General features: G+C 48.2%; 1 protein-coding gene and 1 long non-coding RNA gene across 9 annotated transcripts in view; both read right to left on the reverse strand.

The window, feature by feature from the left end:
• Positions 1-8,599: 8,599 nt before the first annotated feature.
• On the reverse strand, positions 8,600-9,578 carry LOC127687835 (uncharacterized). Its single transcript, XR_007978507.1, has 2 exons — positions 9,486-9,578; positions 8,600-8,803 (listed from the first exon to the last, which is right to left on the reverse strand). It is a non-coding gene; the product is annotated as an uncharacterized LOC127687835 (long non-coding RNA).
• A 7,322-nt stretch (positions 9,579-16,900) lies between these two features.
• The window catches only part of Ppp2r5c (protein phosphatase 2 regulatory subunit B'gamma), a 140,047-nt gene continuing 135,685 nt past the window's right edge, over positions 16,901-21,262 (reverse strand). For 5 of the 8 annotated variants that reach the window (XM_052185018.1, XM_052185020.1, XM_052185023.1 and 2 more), the window contains one exon: positions 16,901-19,322. In XM_052185018.1, the coding sequence (XP_052040978.1) occupies positions 19,191-19,322 (132 nt within the window). In that variant the 3' untranslated portion in view covers positions 16,901-19,190. The remainder of the gene's footprint in view (positions 19,323-21,262) is intronic. The other 3 variants (XM_052185019.1, XM_052185022.1, XM_052185025.1) reach the window with 2 other exon arrangements.

Here is a 21,262-nt window from a genome sequence, read left to right on the forward strand (position 1 = left end):
CCCGCTGGCTGCAGCCACCGGCGCCCGCTCGCGGTCGGCGTCGCGACGTTACGCATGCGACTGGAGGCGGGGCTACGTGTGGCGCGTGGCCTTTTGGGACTTGTAGTCGCAGTGCAGGGCGGGGCCCATTACTCTGCCCTGGAGGGGTCCAGGAACAGTGTCTGTCTCCATTGCCAAGTGGCAGAGAATATCACAGAGCCAGCCCCTCAGGCTTCATAAATAGTGTATGAAGGATGCATTGACGAGAGTTGACATTTAGTAAGAGCTCATCCTCTGCCCGACATTGTTCTTAATAGTTAATCGGCGTTCTCCCATTGAATGAATGAATGAGTCTGGATTACCAACATCAACCTCTGCCCACTCGTTATTACACGTGGGAAGATGAGGACGTCTTTTCAGAGGAGATGAGGGGCGTGCCCACAGAGACCTCGCTAAACTGGCAAGGGAGAGGGTGGAAAGGGAGATGTTTTTAGCTGAGGAACTGGTGTCTAAGGAAGAGACGGTTTATATGGGTGGAGCAGCACCTGCAGTGCAGTCTAAGGGTAGGCTAAAAGAAACCTGGATGGTAGATAACATCAACCTATCATGGGACCTGGCTTCTGAAACAGCATCTTTTACCAATCGAGGGTGACATGACTATAAGAGAAGGACGCATATGAGTGAATCTACTGACAACAGTGTGCTCCTCCCCATGCCCTGAACCTGCACCACTGCTTTGTGGGTTCAAGAGTCTCCGCTGGGCATGAGGCAGGGGCTCCACTTCCTCCCATGTAGAGAGCCTTATTGAGGTGCCATGCCTCCCGGCAGGAATTTGACATTGACCAATGTGAAGTTCCTCTCCCAGCCTTTGAATGGGAACTCCTGTGTCAGCCATAATCCCCTTCACCTAGGGTGGAGTGCTCAGACCAAGGTGTAGCCTATTATTCTTCAAGGACCTGCATTTTCCTGAGAAACACTAGCCACTGGTGGAGCAACTGAACTGGTTCTGCTGAGAAGCTTCCAGTCTTTTCCCCTGCCTATATATTTGGAATTCTTCATTAAACTTTGAGACCTTGAATGGCAGGTGTTATCTTGGTCTTCATCTCTTTTTGCCACCTTCCCATCCATCTCCAGCTTCCCTTCCAGGTAACTCGTTCGATGGAACTGCAGGCAGTTACACTCTTAAGTTTCCCTGCATCTGACCCATCACCCCTCCCATACACGGAGGACAAAAAGGCCAGAATCTCACTGCTTACAGTAACTGGCCTTTGAAAGTTCAGGTTATAACTTGCCTGTTCAATTATGAAGAAGGAACTAAGCCAAAGTGATCTTTAAAAATATAATAATGCCAAGTTAGAAAGCTGAGCCCTGATTGGTGGGACAATGGTGGTATGATTTGATTCTCCCAAATCATCTTTGGAAAACAGGAAGCACTACAATATGCTTACTCCTTGCACAATTTCCCAGTGCCAGGTCCCAGAGGCTGCTGGTGGAGCCCAGAAGATTCTTCTAGAAGCGAGAGAGAGGGAGAGAGAGAGAGAGCAGATAAATATCCCCATCCTCCCTCCATCAGCCCACCCTGGTATAATATGTCCAAGAAGCCGTAAATAATCTTGCAGAGGTGAGAGGACGGACAGACATGCTGTGGTGAGTTGCTGCTGTGAAAATGCTGGCGCACCAGCGGTGACCAATACTGAATGTCCACCTGACACTAGGTGCTGTGTTACTGTTTCCCTCTGTGTAACCTGCAGAGATAGGAACAAGGACAAAAGACCCGAGATTCACAATCCTGCAGGGACTTGGTGGGGGTGGGGCTGATTGCACACTGGCCGCACTGTGAGTCAGCATCTGGGAAATACAGTCATTCAGTTATCCAAGGGACTGAATGCAACTTGGCTCCAAGTCAAGGAACAGATAAGAGGCTCAGACTTCGGGTTTTTAATATTTCAAAGAAGACAGAAATGATCTGTTTACAAGGATTTACAAATGGATCAAACCTGCTTGCTTTTTTTAAAAAAAAAATCTAAATTTTTTTGTTTTTTAATATAGTGAGAATAGATCTGCTGCACACAGGCTGCTAAAATTCCTAAGGGCATCATCCCAGAGGCTGAGGCTGAGACAGGACTGACAAGGAAGCAGAGTTTGCCTGAAGGTGCCCTTCTGCCTCGGGGCATAGGACTCAGCTGGCCCTGTGTGGGGATGGGACCCTACCCTGGCCTTTCCACAGTCTCCTGTCCATGGAAGCATCTGCTTTCAAGTGTTGAGAGGAGCTGGGAAGAGCATTTCTCTCCTGATGTGGGATACCGGTGGCAGCTAGAGGACATACAATTTGTCATAAATTTGTGATGCACTGTGTAGAGATCTTGCCCATCCTCAACATCACTTTAAAATACCATACTGAGTGCTGTTGAAATACTTGGTGCCAGGCTCCTTCTCTGTATTCTGCTCTCTCTCTGAACCTCTGGAGAGCACAGTCTCTCAATGGGACTACTGTCAAGCCAGCATCTTCAGGCTGTGTTTTCTTTTTTCCTTTTTTTTTTTTTTGTTTGTTTGTTTGTTTTGTTTTTTTGAGTCAGGGTTTCTCTGTGTAGTCCTGGCTGTCCTGGAACTCACTCTGTAGACCAGGCTGGGCTCGAATTCAGAAATCCACCTGCCTCTGCCTCCCAAGTGCTGGGATTACAGGCGTGAGCCACCACGCCCGGCTAGGCTGTGTTTTCATATAGCTCTTCTCTGAATCCCATCTTGGACTCCCCCCCGCCCCCCATCTTAGCCTGTAATTCCGGCGCTAGAATCGCGGAGCGCCGTACCATACCTGGTTGGTGTTGGGGCATCACAATCAGCCCCACATCTGACATGACTATCGGAACACCCAACGCTTGCTGCTTGCTTAATGTTTGCTCCCAGCCCGGGAGGGGAGCAAGGGCAGCAGGGCACGGAAATGTCTGAGTTTGTAAAGGTTTGGAACTTCTCTGTCATACTTTCAGACAGGTTACATCGTTTGGGTCACTAGGCACTGCTGAAGGAAACTCTTGACGAAGCTTGTTCCAGAGTCTCATCCCCTTTCTGTCTTGGTTCGGTGTTAAATGGGCCTCAGGGTGAGGATTGCACCGGATCCGGAGTTGAAGCCCAGAGAAGCCTTGCGCCATCAGAACAGAACAGCCCATTTGCGCCCTCTGGTGGTCACGAATTTTCTCCCTTTCAGGGGACCTTCTTTCCCAGCTCACCTCCTCATCCATCTGCGTGACGCCACCCAGTCACCTAGCAAATGCCAGCCTGTGGTTCGGCAGATATTCCACTACCCACAGGGAAGATTTATGAAGACTCTCTTCCTGGGCAGAAAATTTACCCAAGCCCTAGATGCACCTGGTACTGCCTAGCTCCTTTCCTCTCCCCTCTAATAGAACTAACCACATCTCTTACCAAACCTGTGTCCCCAGCTAAGCTTACTGCTTCCGGGGTACCCATCCCCCCACCTTATGCTTTCCTGATTCACTTTCATTCAGCCTACTTCTTTAAAAGGGTTGGAGGTGGGAATCTATATAATTGCAGCACCAGTCGGGCAGAGGCAGGAACATGGCAAATCCTACGACAGCCTGGGCCACATAGTAAGACTGTCTCACAAACAATCAAGTCAAAACAAAGCGAGGCAAGAGGGAGAAAGAAACTCTGTCACATCTCTGCAAGCCCACATCTCTGCTGCTCTTTCCAGCAAATTCATTGGGAATAGACACAACAAGCCCTGTCCTGAACATTTCCAGCTCTCCTGTGGTAGTGGCTTGAAGATGCTTGGCCCAGGGAGTGGCCCTATTAGGAGGCGTGGCAATGTTGGAATAGGTGTGGTCTTATTGGAGGATGTGTGTCACTATGGGGATGGGCTTTGAGGTCCTACCCTCCAAGCTCCACGTGGAAGAGAACCACCTCTGGGCTGCTTGAGGAAGCCAGTGTTCACTTGGTTGCCTCCGGCACCGTGTCTGCATGCAAACCACGGTGCTTCCCACCATGAAGAAAATGGACTGAACTCTGAACCTGTAAGCCAGCCCCAGTTAAATGTTTTCCTTTATTTTTTTAAGATCTATTTATTTATTTTATGTATATATGAGTACACTGTAGCTGTGGTGATGGTTGTGAGCCATCACATGGTTGCTGGGAATTTGAATTCAGGACCTCTGCTTGCTCCAGTCAGCTCTGTTCTTTCTGGCCTAAAGATTTATTTATTATTTTAAGTATACTGTAGTTGTCTTCAGACACACCAGAAGAGGGCGTCAGATTTCATTACGGATGGTTGTGAGCCACCATGCGGTTGCTGGGATTTGAACTCAGGACCTTTGGAAGAGCAGTCAGTGCTTTTAACTACTGAGCCATCTCTCCATCCCAATGTTTTCCTTTATAAGAGTTCCCTTGGTCATGGTGTCTCTTCACAGCAAAGGAAACCCTAAGACACCTACCTAGTCCTTATGTTCCCAGCAAGTGTCTTGGTCAATATCACCAACCCTCCACACCTGGATAAAGTCAGTGACTGGGTTTTGGCCTTCTTTTGCTTGACTCGCTGAGATACTTGGCACAACCGTCCTCACAGCCAGCCTCTGCTGACCCTTTCCTTCCTCCTAAGGAGGCTGTGGCCCAAGGCTTCGTGTTCAGCTCTCTTTGGTCTTGAGCAGCCTGATGTACAGTGCAGCTGTGCCTGGGGCTCCCAACACTGGAGGGGTATTAGGGTGTGCTACAGCTGTTAAGTGTTCTAGAAAATTCCAGGGTGGTTGGGAGTTTGTTTTAATTCTTCTCTATCCTTCTCCTCCTCTTTCTTCACCCTCCACCTCCTCTTATTTTTTGTGTTTCAAATTGACCTCGGGGTATCGAGCATTCTTAGCAAGTGCTCAGGGCTGTGGCCCCGGACTTATTCCCAACCCTCCTTACTGACTGTCTGTCCGTGGCTCTGTAGATTACTGAGAGAAGAGCGCTGAACTCTCTGGTGGTAACTGTGGCTTTCTCTCTGCTTGAAATTTCATCTGTTAGCTGTGATCTCTGGAATTATTTTTCTACCTGCTGGTATCAGCCAGTTCTGATTTTTTAGCTCCTTCATCAGTGGCTCATTTCCTTTCTTCTGGCTTCTGTGAGGGATCTCGGGGACATCCGAGAATAAACAGTGGGGAGGTAACGGGAGGGGCTGAGGTCTGTCTTCAGACTATACCTTGTCTTTTTGTGTGGGCCTGGCAGTGCACCATTGCCACAGCCCCTCCTCCTAGAGGGCTTGATCTGTTTTTAATTTCTTTCTCTCCTGAGGTAAGCAGTCTCTTTTCTCAAAGTCTTTCACCTTTGAGGCTGTTGCTGAGAAGGATATTCTCCCTGTTGTAGACTTTGGCACCCATCAGTAAAAAGTCTCCTACCTGAATTGGGAAGTGGCTCATTCTTTAAGTCTGATGGTGAGAAGAAAATCTCACCTTTAAACTCTCTCCACAATCATGGAGGGCCACTCCCTCCTCTTCAGGCAAGTCTGTGGCTGGATGATAGAGCTGCCGTGGTCTTGGATGAGGGGGTGACCTGGCCTTTCCCTTGGGTGGTCAGGATCAGGTGGTCTTGTAACTGCCTTGGAACCATGTAGTGCAAGATTTCATTCTCTGTGTAAGCTAACAGGGATGCTTCCTTGGTGTCTTTATGGGACTGAGCAGGTCTCACATAAGGACTGCACAGACATAAACATGAGTTTCGGTGTGACCCATCTGTGTGGTACATAGGGTGGTGTGGCAAAGACTGGCTTTTTCCTCAAACAGGTGCCTGCTTCACCTGCCTTATCTCCATCTAACAGTGACTTAAGAAGCCTTACTTTAGGGCCATAGATATAACCCTGTGCTGACTAACCTTCTCTTAAGAGATTTGAGTGTCCATTCAGACAAAATGATCTCAGTGGAACCACAGCTGTAAGCCCAGTCAGATCCCACAGCCACAGGGCGATAGGGCCATTACAAGCATCTACACACTCATTCACCATCCATTTAAAAGTTAATACATTTCAGGATTAAATTGCTAGTATGGGGGGCTGAAGAGATGGCCGGGCAATTGGTGGTGCTATCTGCTTTTCCAGAAAACCTCCGTTCTCAGCACCCACATGGCACCTCCTGCTGCCTGTGCCTCTAGTTCTAGGGATCTGACACCTTCATATATATGAAGCAAAACACGAATGCACATAAAATAAAATAAATTATTCTAAAAAATTCCTAGTCTATTTCTCTGGAGACCAACATAAATGCCTCAGTATTCTTTGAGGTTTTTATCTGGGGACTGGTGCTATGTTCTCAGTGCCCCATCGAGGCTTTGGATGGGGTGCAGTCTCCGGCAGAGTGGTCATGCCCACAACCGGTGCTTCTTGCCTATCCCCAGGGGTCCTTACCAGGTCTGGACATCCAACTTAGTGTCATCTTCTTCCAGTCAGAGACTCTGGTCATATATTTCACAGTCCCCTTGGTCACTGAGACCCCTTGGTACATTTCCAGAGACTTTCAGTGGCCTAAGAGGCCCAGGAACAGCAGCCTCTTTGGGCCAACTGAGGTTGTAGTGAGATCTCGCTGGGTCTCCAAAAATGTTGCGGGAGTTTTTCCTAAAATAAGCACTCTAAGACCAGTGACAGTGAAAGATGTCACTCGTGGACTGAAACCAGGATGGGTTCTGACTGAAAAGTTTCCTTCTGGATCCGGTTTATAATCTCATTTCATACTCTAAAACCACAAGATAGGGCAGGCAGGCAGGCCAGTGAGATTTTGCAGAAGGTGGCAGTCAGTAGGTTGCTAAGGGCAACGACCCATCATTTCAGGTGGTTCTCCAGGGGTTTTCTGTTTCAGGTAGCAAGTGAAGTCATTCTTGGCGAATAGGTAGCACAAGCAGAAAATCATCAAATAAACCAATAAATTAGTATCTAATAATTGGTATTTTTGTCTTATTTTACTTCAATATAATTATACAATTTAATTCAGTTTCCTATAAGTGTGTGGTGTTTTCAGTTTTGGCCCCAGCACTACATAATCCTGCACGCTTCTAAGGCCAGCACTGGGAGGGTGGGTACAGGAGGCTGAGAGGCTCAAGGTCATCCTAATACATTACCCGGCCTTGCCTACATGAGATCACCCCTGCTTCCCCGAAGAAGGACAGAAATCTATAAAACAAAACCAACAAGCTGACCTTACTGAACACACCACACACTCCCAAACCAGGGTCCAGAGCCCCTGAGCTGGAACAGACCTGAAAGCCCCTCCCAGAGGACCGCTCTCACGGGACCAGAAGGCACCACGACAGCCTCCAATGGACGGAGGTGACCATCAGTTCTACCCAGGTCTGATGCCTGTGGACCACAACACTGAGCAGCAGGGCATGGCAACCCTCAGGGTGCGGTGGTGGCACACACACCTTGGCGGTTACTAAGAACTCTCTAACTGGATCTAAGATCCGCTCAACAAGATGGCGGCTATGCTATGTGCTGGAAACCTATTAAATGCTGTGGATGTTGGATCTCGGAGAACCCACAACCACTACTTTACTAAAACGACAGTCCACAACAGTCTGAACATTTGACCTTACATCCACACATAAGCATGGTCCTCACCCCTCCCTCTTCAGGAACTTCTTTTTTGCAAGAGATGGGGATCATTACAAAACAACAACAACAACAACAAAAGACAAACAACAACAACAACAAAAAACCCAGAACTAATCAAAATGCAGAACTGTGGAGCCCAGTGCCAGTGGATACAACTACAAAACATCCTGTACCCAAGGCTCAGGGAACATTGTAGAAGAGAGGGTGAACAGACTGTAAGAGCCAGGGGAATGGGGTTTTCTGTGGGACTGTGTCTCCTAGCAATGGCAGAAACTACACTCATAAAGTCTCACCTACATGGCTGCCTAGACTGAGGTGAATAAGGAGATCGCAAATAGGCAAGCCCAGCTGAGTGGCCTTAATCCTACACAGAGAACTACAGGCAACGAAGGAACGCTAGTAGCGGAGACAGTTTTCCTTTGGAGAGAGTTTGTTTTTATCAATTAACAAACTGTTTATCCAAAGCCCTGAAAACATACATATAGCTAACATACAAATTGAGCAGGTTATATTCAGGAATATGTATATTTATACCTATATGCATGTAGTAACAACTAATGAAATAAGAGGCCATGAATTTGAAAGAGGGGCCCATGGGATGTTTTGGGGGGGATGATGCAATTTTATCATAATTTTTTTAAAAGTTATTTATTATGTATAAGTACACTGTAGCTGTCTTCAGACACACCAGAAGAGGGCGTCAGATCTCTTTATGGATGGTTGTGGACTACCATGCGGTTGCTGGGATTTGAACTCAGGACCTCTAGAAGAGCAGTCAGTGCTCTTAACCATGGAGCCATCTCTCCAGCCCCATAATCTTAAAATAAAGTGAAACCCAACAAAATAGGACTACTCAAGCCAGGCAGTGGTGTCGCACACCTTTAGTGCCAGCACTTGGGAGGCAGAGGCAGGCGGATTTCTGAGCTTGAGGTCAGCCTGGTCTACAGAGTGAGTTCCAGGACAGCCAGGGCTACACAGAGAAACCCTGTCTTGGGGGGGGGGGGAAGGACTACTCAACAAATCAATACAAGGCATGCAGACAGCCAACAGCCAATTTATTATTCTAACATCATGGAGAGAGAGGGAATCGTGTCCATGTTTCTGACACAGCACTCCCAGCACAAGGGCTACCTTCCAGGGTTACCAGTATCTTGGGCAGGAAGCAGTGGGCAACAGACATCCTTGAACAGGCATGGCTATGAGTCTGGAGGGAACCAGCACGAATTTCCAGGGTCTTGAGTCCTAGAACAGTGAACAGTATGACTCAGAGACAGAGTCAGAGACAGGCAGTTTACTAAAAAGAAAGGGATAGAGGGAGGGAGGGAGGGAGGGAGGGAGAAAGAGGAAGAGAGGGAGGGGAGGGAGAGAGAAAGGAAGGAAAAGAAAAAAGTCCAGACAGGAGGTGCACGCCTTTATTCTTAAAGAGGGCAGAGACTGGGACATCTCTGAGTTAGGGTCTACACAGTGAGTTCCAGGCCGGCCAAGGAGACGCCCTGTTTTTTACAGACAAACAAATAAACACACAAACAGGCCAGCCAAGGAGAGACCCTGTCTTATGAGTAAATTAAAGAAAGAAGGAAAGAGAAAGAGGCACCCAGTAAGTGGAAGTGGGAAAGACGGGGTGCTCAAAATCCCCATCTGTGTGAGTGCTGGTCTTCCATAGGTGTTGCGTAGCAAGCGCCTCTACCTATTTATGTCACCGTGTGTCCTAGGTGGGAAGTGTTTCCAGTCCCTCCTAACCGGTGTAGTGTATTCATTAATGGGGCACCGTTCTCCGCATCCCCAGCCTCCCAGCTCCTTCAGTTCTCAGAGCTGCTACAGGGTACGGGCTGGCTCTGTCCCACCCACGCTACAGGGGTAACATGGGACCCTGGTCACCAACCCCGCCCTTCAAGTGGGAAGTGACGGGGCTGTAACCCACGACCTGCCGTTCAGTTCCAGGAGCGCCAGACGGTCACTGTCCAGAAGCAACTTTTACAGTAGCGTGACAGATGGGTCACGTGTCGCCAGGAGCGTGGTCACGTGGTTCTCATCTGTCATGTGAGTCCTCAAGCCAATCACCGCGGCCTGGAAGAAGGGACGTTGCGATTGGCTCAGTTACCTCCTGAGTCTCGCGAGATTCAGAGTCAGGCAGTTCCTGATTGGTTGATGCGCTACGTCATTTCCCTGCGCCAACATGTAGACTAAAGCTCTTGTACTAAACCTCTTTGCAGTCTCCCTGTCCTGTGGGTTGTAGGGCAAGTTTCTAAGCTTGGGTCCGGGCTGTCTCCGGTCCTCACTCCCCTCCCGCCAAGGAACGCGGCCCCCCTGTGCGTGTCTCCTCTATATGTCGCTGCCTTGTCCTAAGTCTGCGTTCGAAATGCTGAACCGAGGTTTCCTGTGGCTTCCTGGCGTTGTGACTCATCCAGTCACGTGCGCCTTGGAGGCTGCGCAGTGCTTCTCCCTGCGGAGATGGCGGGTACCTTCATCGGTCCGACCTTGTCCTGCTGTCTTCTTCTGGTGCAGCTGTGCTGAGCTAATATCCTATTTACCTTGAGCTATTCTCTGCTTTCTGCATACACTTCATCTCAACCCTACAGGGATACCCCTGTTATCCGCTTGCTTTTTGGTTTTTATACTGGGCAGCTCTGCTGAGTCTCAACTCTGATGCTTCTGCCTCCACTTTGCAAGTGCCGGAATGGAAGGCGTATGCCAACACGTCCGTCTTACACACACACCCTCTTTTGATTCCTCACCTCCCCACTTGTATCTTGCTCTTCTCGCTGACCCCACATTTATCTGTACATGCGTTCATCAGACTTTGAGCCAGTGAGTGGTGGAGTGGGAGTGTCCCACACGGTGCCAGACTGAAGGTACAGGGCGATGAATAGGTTATTAGGGACATTGCTTGTACTGGGCTCACGGGCTAGCCTGGGGTGCCTGGTTGGAGAAATGTTTTGCTAGGTCTCTTTTGGCTGCAGCGTGGATTGTTTGAGAAAAAGGTGTTGGGCCGGCAGGAAAAGGGTAGACCTGAGGTGAGGACGAATTTGAATTTTGAATGAGTGCCAGTTTCAATTTGCCCATCTTTTGTGAAAAGGGAATTGGGGGCCTAGGGAGACCGCTCAGCAGGTAGGTGCACGTACAGTTCTTCCAGAAAATCCGAATTTAGACTCCGAGCATCCTGACAGCCTGTCTATAACCCTAGCCCCAGGGGATCCAACACCATCTTCTTGACTCCGTGGGCCTTGCACTCATATGTGCAAATCCACACACAGAAACAAACACATTTAAAAAATACAATCTTAGACTTTCTACGTGGTAAGATTGTCTCAAAATGTTTTCAACACTTAGCTTTTGAAATTCAGTTGCATTTTTTAACGGTCCTATAAATCCGCAAGCCACCAACAATAAACTGAAATGACCCCTTCCCTTCCTCGCCTGCCACAGGGATTACTTTCTTGTTCTTCCAGGAGCACAGGGCCCTGGGGTCTGGATAGGATGGTTATACTGCAGGGGTGGGGGGTGGGGGACTGCTTAGCTGCCTCTGCTGGCTTTGCACTCTCCTGTCTGTAATGTTCCTCACACCCACATGGCACGCCTGGGTCGAGCTGGAATTGCTACTATGGGTGTCTACTTTGAAGCAGCTCCTTGCCCTCCACCTACCTGCAGACCAGCTAGCTGGAAAGCGGTGGGGTGCCGCTGCCCAAGCCGGCGGTGGTGCTTCCTGCAGCCACAGTTCTTCAGAGCACTGTAGAAATGGCCCGTTTGATGCCTTTTCATGGTGTAGAGGGAGCCCTGTCACAGGAGATGGAGAAATGCCAGCTACTTCCTATAGATTCCAGGCCATCACCAGTGGCCGGTGGCATCCCATGGGAGATTGGGCACTTGTCATTCACCATTTATGAGACTTAAAAACCTCTTTCCTCGGGAGGTGGATACAGTTGTTGGGAGGTCTGGGATCTTCCACACTCCTGAGACCGGGAGAGAATGCTATTGCTTTCTTTCATTTGTAACTCATGACCACAGCCTCATTTTGAAAAAGGATATGCAGAAACTTCAAATCTCCCACCCTCCTTAAAAACAACAGCAAACCAAACAACAAAACTTCCCTTCTATTTAAACGGATCAACTACCCACTCTCCTGCTTAAGACCAACTCTTCTACTGATACTCTGATTTTAAGTCTTGTATCCCTTTCATGAAGGGAAGTCAGAGCAGAAACCTAGAAAGAAAAACCGTAGAAGATGCTGCTTGGTGGGTCACTAACTTGCTTTAAATTTTTTTTTATTTAGCTTTTTTTGGGGGTGAGGATGGGTGTGAGGGCAGGTGCTCGAACTTGTTCTGCGGACCAGGCCAACCAATAACTTTTAAAAGTATATCCCAGGCCAGCCTGGTCTCCAGAGTGAGTTCCAGGACAGCCAGGGCTGCAAGAGAAACCCTGTCTCGAAAAACAAAAGTATATCCCAGAACCACCTGGCCATGGGGTGGTGCTACCTTTCACCTTGAGTTACCAATCAGGACAACCCTTCATAGACAGATCTACAAAACAAGCCGATAATGACAATTACCCAATGGAGGCTCCTTTCTCAGGTGACTGAGTTGTGCGGAGTTGACAGTTAATAACTAGGACAAAATGTTGGATAAAGGAAAAGCTGGAGCTTGGTGCCAGTCAGAGGAGGCTTGTCTCTTAGGAAGAGATTTTACACAGGTCTCTCAACTGGAGACCACCTTGTAGAAGACACTGGAGTCTTGCCAATGATGTGTGGGAGCACACTTACCCAGGACTGCTTAGTTATACATAACTCGTCTTCTCTCTAAACCTCAACCTCCTGTTAGTACTCCAAAGATAGACCTGAGGGTGTGGGGAGTCAGCATGGCTCATTTGTTTCCTTAATGTGGCCACAATGAATCTAATCTCCTCTGCTTTTCCTAACTGGTCTTTTTAATCGGCATTCTGAAACTGAGTGGACAAGCCTTGCGTCTTAGGAATGCTGTGGCCCAGGCTTTACCATTGACCTCTCTGGTAACATCCACAAATTCCACACAGACCGTTTTCCTGCTAAACACAAAGGCATCTCTAGTAAGATGCGAGACCGAGTCTCTTCTCCCCTCTGTACTGCTTCTCCCATTCCTGTGTTGCCTGGGTCCTCACTCTCTTGGCTTTCAAGCACTTGCTTGCTTGTGTGTGTGTGTGTGTGTGTGTGTTTGTTTGTTTGGATTTGGTTTTTGCGAGACAGGGTTTCTCTGTATACTCCTGGCTGTCCTGGAACTCAGTCTGTAGACCAGCCTGGCCTCAAACTCAGAAATCCGCCTGCCTCTGCCTCCCAGAGTGCTGGGATTACAGGCGTGCGCCACCACCGCCCGGCATTTTCAAGCACTTGCTGTTGGCCTCTGTGGTGCTGCAGTACCCTGGGGTACCCTGCTTCACGGCCACATACTCTTGGCCCTCTATCTGCATATGGAATTTGTCACCTTAGCTTCTCATGCAGATGCATGAACAGGTTGTTTCTTTTCCCCAGTATAATTCCACAGTGCCAGACTTCCAGAGCTCAGGGTTGCAGAGCGGTGGGGCCTTGGTGATGGGCTTACACAGCAGGCCTTTATCTGTTTCCTCGAACTGGTGATGAAAGAAGCTTACACTTTCCTAGCACATGCATTTGCCAAGGGATTGCCTGGAATCTGATGGCACTGAAATCACTCAGTAATAACACTGTTTGTTGCCTGGTGTGGTGGCACACACTTTTAATCCCAGCACTTGGGAGGCAGAAGGAGCAGCTACCTGTGAGTTTGAGGCTAGCCCAGAGCATATAGTAAATGCTGGCCTAACTTGCCCCTCACCCCCAACACTGACTACAAACGACTCCTTGCTCCAGCTCTGCAGCAGCAGCGGTCACAGCTTTATATGGCTTCAGAGTCACCATGACTGTGGCTTGTGTGGTGTCAACATTTCGATTTTCAGGAGGCTTGGGTCTCAGTCTTATTTCCTGTTTAGAAGACAGACAGTCTGCTCTGGCGATGTTCCCTGGGCAGTGCTCAGTGGAGTCACTATATAAGCTTTCAAACGTTCTCATTCTAACCATGCTTTAACAGGAGTCCAATTATCCTTGATGGAGTGGAAGCTTTAGCTCAGGTCTCCTAACCAGGGTGGAAGGTAGGGCTCTTGAAGGTCATTGTATCAGCATGTCCGAGCAGGGGCCTCGGAACTGGCCCTATTGGCTTCAGGATGCCTCTGAAGTCAACATTAGTTTAAGGGACACATCTTCCTTCAAGATACATTCTGAAGAGAGATATGAAGATGTGGGTCATGACCTCTTTGGGGGTTGAATGACTGGGGTTGCCTAAGACCATTGAAAGACACATTATCTTTATAATTCACAACAGTAGTAAAATCAGTTATGAAGTAGCAACAAAAATCATTTTATGGTTGGGAGTCACCACGACATGAAGAATCATATTAAAGGGTCACAGCATTTGGGAAGGTTGAGAACCACTGATGTATGGGGGAGCTGTTCCCAGTGGAAGGGGCAGAGTCCAGGGTTCCCAGGGGCCCTGGTCCTCCACCTGGGTCCTGGGGTTCCTTAAACCTTTACACTGTTTCTCCCCATCACATTGTCGGAAGGAGTAGCAGAACCATTTGTTCCCACGTGTTTTTATTACAGAATTGAAAAGATGCGTCAGGACCCTTTGGTCTAATAACTGGTTTGTTAGATATCAGTTTCTGAAATTACGTATTGGAAAGCTCTAGCTCGGCCCAGCTTGTATTTGGTATGTTTCCCACAAACAACTAGCCGATTTGGCCTTGAACAGGATATGACCAGGGAGAAATTAGGGAGAGAAAAAGACGTATTCTAAGTTTCTTTTTATTTTGAGACAGAGTCTCACATAGCCCGGTCTGGCCTTGAGCTTCTTCTGCCCTCCTTGCCTCAGCCTCCCACAGGCCGGAATTCCAAGAGCGGGCCACAATGCCCAGCAACTTCTAGTTTTCACAAAGTTTGTCAGAACTCTTGTTAAATGGAACATGTTAACCCAGGAGGCGAAGGCAAGAAGACTGTTGCATGTTTGAAGCTAGTCTGAGCTATGCAGTGAGTTCAGAACAGCCCAAGCCAAAGATGGAAGACCCTGTCTCAAAAACAAAACGAACGCCCTAGAAACACAATGCTGTTGTTCGTAAAAGACATGAAGGAGATGTTGGGCTGAGTCAGGGAAGGATATGTAGGTCCATGGGTGTAGACCAATCTCTACTTACACTGCTTCCTTTCTTCTTAAGCCAAACCCCAAAACACGCCCCCGCCCAACACACACATACACACACACACACACACACACACACACACACACACACACACACACACACACACAAAGAAGCCAATGTTAACTTAAAGGCAGATTCCAGATTTCTGGTAGTGGAAACCCTTTCTCCCCAACTGAATCATCTATAACACTCATTTAGTTGTGAGTGGAATTTCTGGTGATTTTTATGTTTCATGTTAGTATTAGTAACACAAAGTCAATGAGAACAGAGGCTAATGTGTTGACTTTCAGGGACTGAATTTTGGCATAGCACGTTTGAAGACTTTGCTTAAGTTTACACGTCGGCAATATCCCCGGAGCGCTGTGAGGTAAGAACGGATGTCTGAGGTGTTGAGTCATTGCCGTCCTGTGCTCACACCTCTCCAAGATCCTGGGGCCTCACTCAGAGTTCGATTCCTGACCACCCTGGAGTGTTCATACACCAGCTCACAATTAGTGGGTGCTTCCACAGTTCGCCATCTTTGTGACACCTGGACTTGAAGGTGGTGTCTGGCTGGAGAGAAGGCTCAGCGGTTAAGAGCACTGACTGCTCTTCTGAAGGTTCTGAGTTCAAATCCCAGCAACCATATGGTGGCTCACAACCATCTGTAAAGAGATTTGACTCCCTCTTATGGAGTGTCCGAAGACAGCTTCAGTGTTGTTACATATAATAATAATTAAAAACAAAGGTGGTGTCGAGTACTCTTGGCCACCACTGCTGACTTGGTGACCCAGTTCTCAGGTCTGGAGACAAAGAGCTTCTGTGTGGCACCAGTGGCTCTGGTGGCTGTCAATCACAGCACACCTCTGGCCAAGAATTCCTGTGCTGTGGGGTGTTACCAAACATGCTGTTTTTCTCTAGTTTCAAGAGGGAAGACCGAGACCTCTCAGGGAGTTTCCATTCAGCCCGAGGAAGCAGTAATCCTAAGTCACTACCCCAGACCTGATGTCTTCTAACCAGTGAGATAGATGCTTCTGGTAGGGGTACTTTCCTCAAACACTTGTAACCAGTGAGTCTCAGACCCAAGGTCCTCAGGAAGCCCCAAGGCCTCCACTGCATAGCCCCCACCAGAAGGGATAGAAATGCAGAGACATGTGATAGGGCCAGGCTTACTGACCCAGGGGTACCCTTCCCTGCCTACAGAAACACAGATCAAACACAGCCACAGCGAGGATCCTCTCAGTCTGATTTTTCACAGTAAGGAGAGCGACAGGCCAGCGAGGACCTCATCTCACCTCCCCCACCCCCAGCATGTCTATCTACCCTGTTCTCTTAGTTGGGCATCAAGGTGGAACTTAATTCAGTTTCTGAACACTGGATTCATATCCACACTGCCTCTCTGAAAAGCAAGTGCTGTGTGTCAAAATCCGTGTTTGCTTTTTCCTTTCTCTCTTTTTGAGACAGGGTCTCTCTCTCTAGCCCTGGCTGTCCTGGAGCTCGCTCTGTAGCAAATCTGTAGATTTGCCTTGAACTCATAGAGATGCTTGCCTCTGCCTCCTGAGCTCTGAGATCAGAAGTGTGCATCTCCACGCCTGGCACCTGCCTTTTCAACCGGAGAGGGAGGTAGTACGGTGCCTTTCAGGTCAGCTTCTAAGAAGGGCCAGGACTAGCTCATGTACAGCCGATACTCATTAGGGGGACACAGGGCAGACAGACACCTGCTTCCCACCTTAAGCCAGTGTCCCTGGAGTGGCTGCTCCCTGACCTGGCAGGGACAGTGTGTCGGAACCAGGCTGCCCAATGCCATGGCTAAATTTAGTTTCATGCTGAGCGGTAAAATTCACATGTTCTTTATTTAGTCCATATAATACACCATTTTAAAGAGTTCTTTAAAATTAGATAAAAGAGCATATTAAATGGCAAGTGCATGAAGTCCTTCTTCATAAACAATGTCAAAACAAAAAAGTTTTGAATTACAAAATGTTAAAAAATATGTTGGTACTTAACATTTCACTAAAGCATAAAGTTACAGATATTTTCTAAAGAAAAATAACTGTGCCACTTAACCTATTTTTGCTGTTTCTATGAACTTTTTTTTTATTCTGTACATAGGACATTTTGTACAAAATACGAAGTCTACATTTTTTATTACTTATTACCATAAAACAAAGACACAATGTATGTACAATGTTCAAAGGAAGCCATACAGAGCCACACTAGAAAGACACTTGAACTGTGACATCTCTGGCGCACAGACACATTTTGGAAAGAGTGAAGGTGCCACACTAGAGCCATATGAAGAAAAACAGTCACCCGTTTATTTTCAACGCGGTACTTTTTTTTTTTTTTTTTAAACCAGTTTGGTACAGAATCAACAGTGTGTCTTAACAATATACAAGCTCAACAATTAGCACAGGGAATCCGAGTACTAACTAGGGGAACCTTAATAGGCCAAGAAATTAAGTAATACTCTTGTCAAAGAAAATTAGTTTCTCTCAAAACATTTTTTCTTTTTTCTTTTTTTTTTGTGTCTTTATTGGCGAATGTTTGTCTTCAATAAAGAGCAGAAATAAAACCTAGACCAGAAGATGTTCTGCCGTGCTGAGCCTTGCACAATCACCTGCACGTACACTGATAGCTTGCTTCTCACGCAGGGCAAAGGAGCCTCAGGCCATCTCACCGCACACAGAATGCCCCACGTCAGGGATATCTGAGACTCTACCAGCTAAAGACGAGAGTTCAAACAGTGGGGTATCAAAACACAGAGACGCTGCTTTATACAATAAAAGCACCCTTTTTCCCTCAAGAGGAGAAGGCATCTCAACTTTTTTTTTTAATTATAGATTTCATAATGGTAAAGTGGATAGATACTTGTCAAGTTTCTCAGGAAGTGTTCTCACCCAAGTGGCCACCCTGTCCACCCTCAGCTGGGGCCGCCTACCTGGTTAGCCACACTGGCTCTCCCTCCCTGCACATGCCCTTCGCCGTGTGGTAGGAGCATCGGCAGCCATCTATGGGGACCCAGGAGCCGGCCCCATGGGCGCACGGGGACAACATCTGATTTCACAACTTTTTCATGGATACCCGAGACCACGATTAAAAAAAATCAGGGTTTAAAAGAAACCACATTTTTTTTTTTTTTTTTTTACCATATCTTATGCATCAGGACATGTAACGCTAAGTTCTATATATGCTGGAGACAAAAGAAACTAGTCACTGTTCAGATAGCAGGACACATCTCAAGCAGCTTCCAAGCAGGATAAATAAGTCAAAATTCTGGCCACCCTGAGAGAAAAAAAAAAGACTGGACACAGCACTAAGCTTTTTCTCCTCGTGCTATTCCATCGAAAACAGAAGCTTAATCCATGCAAGGATTCTGGGAAGCCTGTAGCAGCATGTGGAGACCAGCGGAGACGCAGACACTGCCCTTTTCCTCGTGAGCTGGGTGGCGTGTGCTTTTCCAACAGAAAGGCTCACTGAGGCTGCCCGCCCACACAGCGAGGCCTGCAGTACGGGCAGTCTGCAGTCTGCATTTAGGCTAAAGTGGCTTAATTTACTGTAGCTTTCTACAAATGTGGAATTCTTAGATCCTGTAATCTTTATCAATTCAAGAGCCCTGTTGAAGGATCATGTGCAAGTAGGTGAAAATCTGATTCTTCAAATAAAAATGTGAACACATAATTTCAACATCGCGGTTCTACTCAAGGTGGACTGAGGAAGCGCTTCTCAGAGCTCTCCCTTGTGCTCAGGTGGAATCCTGGCTTCTACCACAGACTATGAAATATGGCTTTCGGTAGACATTAAGGGAAGCGGGACATGGTGACCATGCCAGTAATCGAAGGAAAGAGACACCTTGGACGGTCCCAGCGTGGAGGACAGTCGGCCTCTTTCCGGGCAGGCAGCTAGAATGTGAGAGCAGAAGCCATCTCTGTGAGACCTAACCAACCACTGCGAGCTCGGGCACAGCAGGCGTGGGAACAACATCAGGGTTGTAAAGTCTTAAGAAGGAGGAGATACCTTTTAACATATGCCTTTGATTTGAAACATCGCCGGTATTACCACAGAATACCTATGTCAGAGGAACACAGGGTCCACTGGGGGACAAGAAGATGGCAGCCTGGGTGCTTTCCTACGGCTCTGACTTTGGGTCTCACTTAGGGCCGTGCTGGGATGGTAGCGACATGGTGATGACACTGTTGCCAACTCCCCCAGCTCCCTGCCTGGCCAGGAGGGCCAGAGAAGCCACCATTGTTTGAACTCCTAATCTCGAGCTGAGGCGGACGTGCATTACTGCCTACAGAACGGGTCAGAGGAAGCTTTGCCTCTGAGTGGAACTGACTGGTATGGCACAAACAGTATGTCTTTTCTACAGCATCCAGAAGAGGACTGACAGGCCCAGCTTGGCGTGCGGCTCCAGACGCTAGCGCCCGTCCTGGGAGAGCAGCTCACTGGCTCTGCAGTGAGCTTCCAAGGCTTTCTCGGTGTGTGGGTCCTGAGGCAGCTCGGACTTGCGGCGCACAAGGGGACGGTCCTTCTTCAGATCCTTCTGTGCCTGGAATCACAAATGCAATGCAGTTGGCTATGCACTAGGCTAACTGAGGAGGGCGTTCACTTCTGGGTTAGCAGTTAGAGGAAAATATAAGGCAAACAAGGATCACAGATGTGCTGCAGCCTCAGACGGCCATTAGAAAGGAGCCCATTTCTTATTCATTCACTCAATATCCCCTAAGCACTGTGCAATGACTAGGGTGCAGCTCGGTGGGCAGGGGTAGCTTTGGGATTCTACAATGTTAGTGTTTGCAGAATTCTCCAGGAGTTACGACTCCTCTAAGTACCCCCTTCTCTCACAAGACATCACCAATATCACTTCATGACCCCATGTCTGTTACACATTACAGAAAGGAGACATTTTTTTTTTAAGGGGGAAAACAGAATGAATGAGAAACTAGATTTAAAATCATAAGAGAGCTAAAAATGTCTACAAGAAATTCTAAAAGATTTTTTGCAACACCAGGTGTTAAATGTGTCATACAGCTAAAAAAAAAATGTACTCAGAAAAAAACATTCCTCTTCTTTTCCGCTTTCTTTCTGAAGTTTAGGAATCCCGCTTTAGCAGGATTTAGACTAGGTACACACGTGCACATATGTACATGTTTTGAGAAGGGATCTCATTATGTAGCCCAGGTTGGCCTTAAATTTACTATGAAGTCCAGGCTGGCCTTGGCCTCACGGCAGTCCTTCTGCCTTAGCCTCCCAGTGAGACAGCATGCTTGGGGACTAACTAACTGCATCTGTAAAGAACGGGGCCAGAAGGGTGTCTGCCCCGAGCACCCGCTCAGCTCTCAGGAAGGCTGCCGTGCTGGCGCCAGCACTTAGACACCACACCTCAGCTGTTCAAAGGCAATGGGCCGCGGGATGCCCACAGGTGGCCAGCGGGGCGCCCGGACCTCCGCTGCTTCACCCCAACTGTTTTCCTTTCCACTCAGCGTCTCCAACCAAACGAGAGCACACCTTTGTGGTGTAATTTAGAAAACCCCACGGTTTGAAGCCCATCATGTGACAACAGAAAACACACGTGTGAACGGCTGCTCCATGTGCAGATGTCTGGCTGATGTGCGCTCGCTCTGGTGGCAACCCAAGCACTTGCTGAGCCACCCACAGAAGCCTGAGTTTCAGAGTCTGCTGTTTCCTAGCAGGGTTGTCTGTGGATCTGCCTATAATCACAGTGGGCTCAGTGTACAATGCCAGGACTGTTTCTAGAGCTGTCACTGGAACCTGGACAGTCAGTATGGGGAAGGCAGGCTTCTCCATTTTCCTGCCTAGAAACCAGTGGGAGATGGCCAATCTCACCAGTCCCCATACGGGCTGTCACCACTCACACACCTGTAAGAGTGCAGACTGATTTGAAAAGCCCATGCTGGTTTCACATTTACCATTCTCCTGCCTCAGCCTCCCAAGTGCTGAGATTTGGGGTGTGCACCACAGCAGCTAGCACCCTAAAAGTGCTTTATCTTTAAACCATGAGAAACTCAGGTTAAATTCTATCCTGAATTTTTATGTCTGTCATGATGCAAACCAACATTTTAAAATACACAAAATATGTAATTACCTCTGACATATCCATGTCAGAAAGAAGAGCCCCCTTAACCGAGAGACTAGGCAAGCCCTTGGAGCTTGGAACCAGGGAAGGGACACTGAGGAAACTGAACGGATGGGAGATTCTGGACACACGTGAGGGGCTTCTCTGCTCAGCCCTGCAGACAGATGCAGGAGGCAGAGGGAAGACAAAGCACAGAGGAGCAATGAAGGAAACAGGAGGCAGGAGAGGGTGGGACATCACGCAGGTGGCAGTCCAGGATGGAGTAAGACCTGGGGAGAGGCTGTGCCGGCAGCATGCGGGCAGGCAGGGTGGGCGGGCGAGGGAGCAGGGAGCGTTGGCTGAGACAGCGCGCTGTGCAGACACAGGAAGGAGCCTGGGCACTCTGGTGCAAA

Source organism: Apodemus sylvaticus, chromosome 6 (genome assembly GCF_947179515.1).
Source record: "Apodemus sylvaticus chromosome 6, mApoSyl1.1, whole genome shotgun sequence".
In the NCBI taxonomy this organism is placed as follows: Eukaryota; Metazoa; Chordata; class Mammalia; order Rodentia; family Muridae; genus Apodemus; species Apodemus sylvaticus.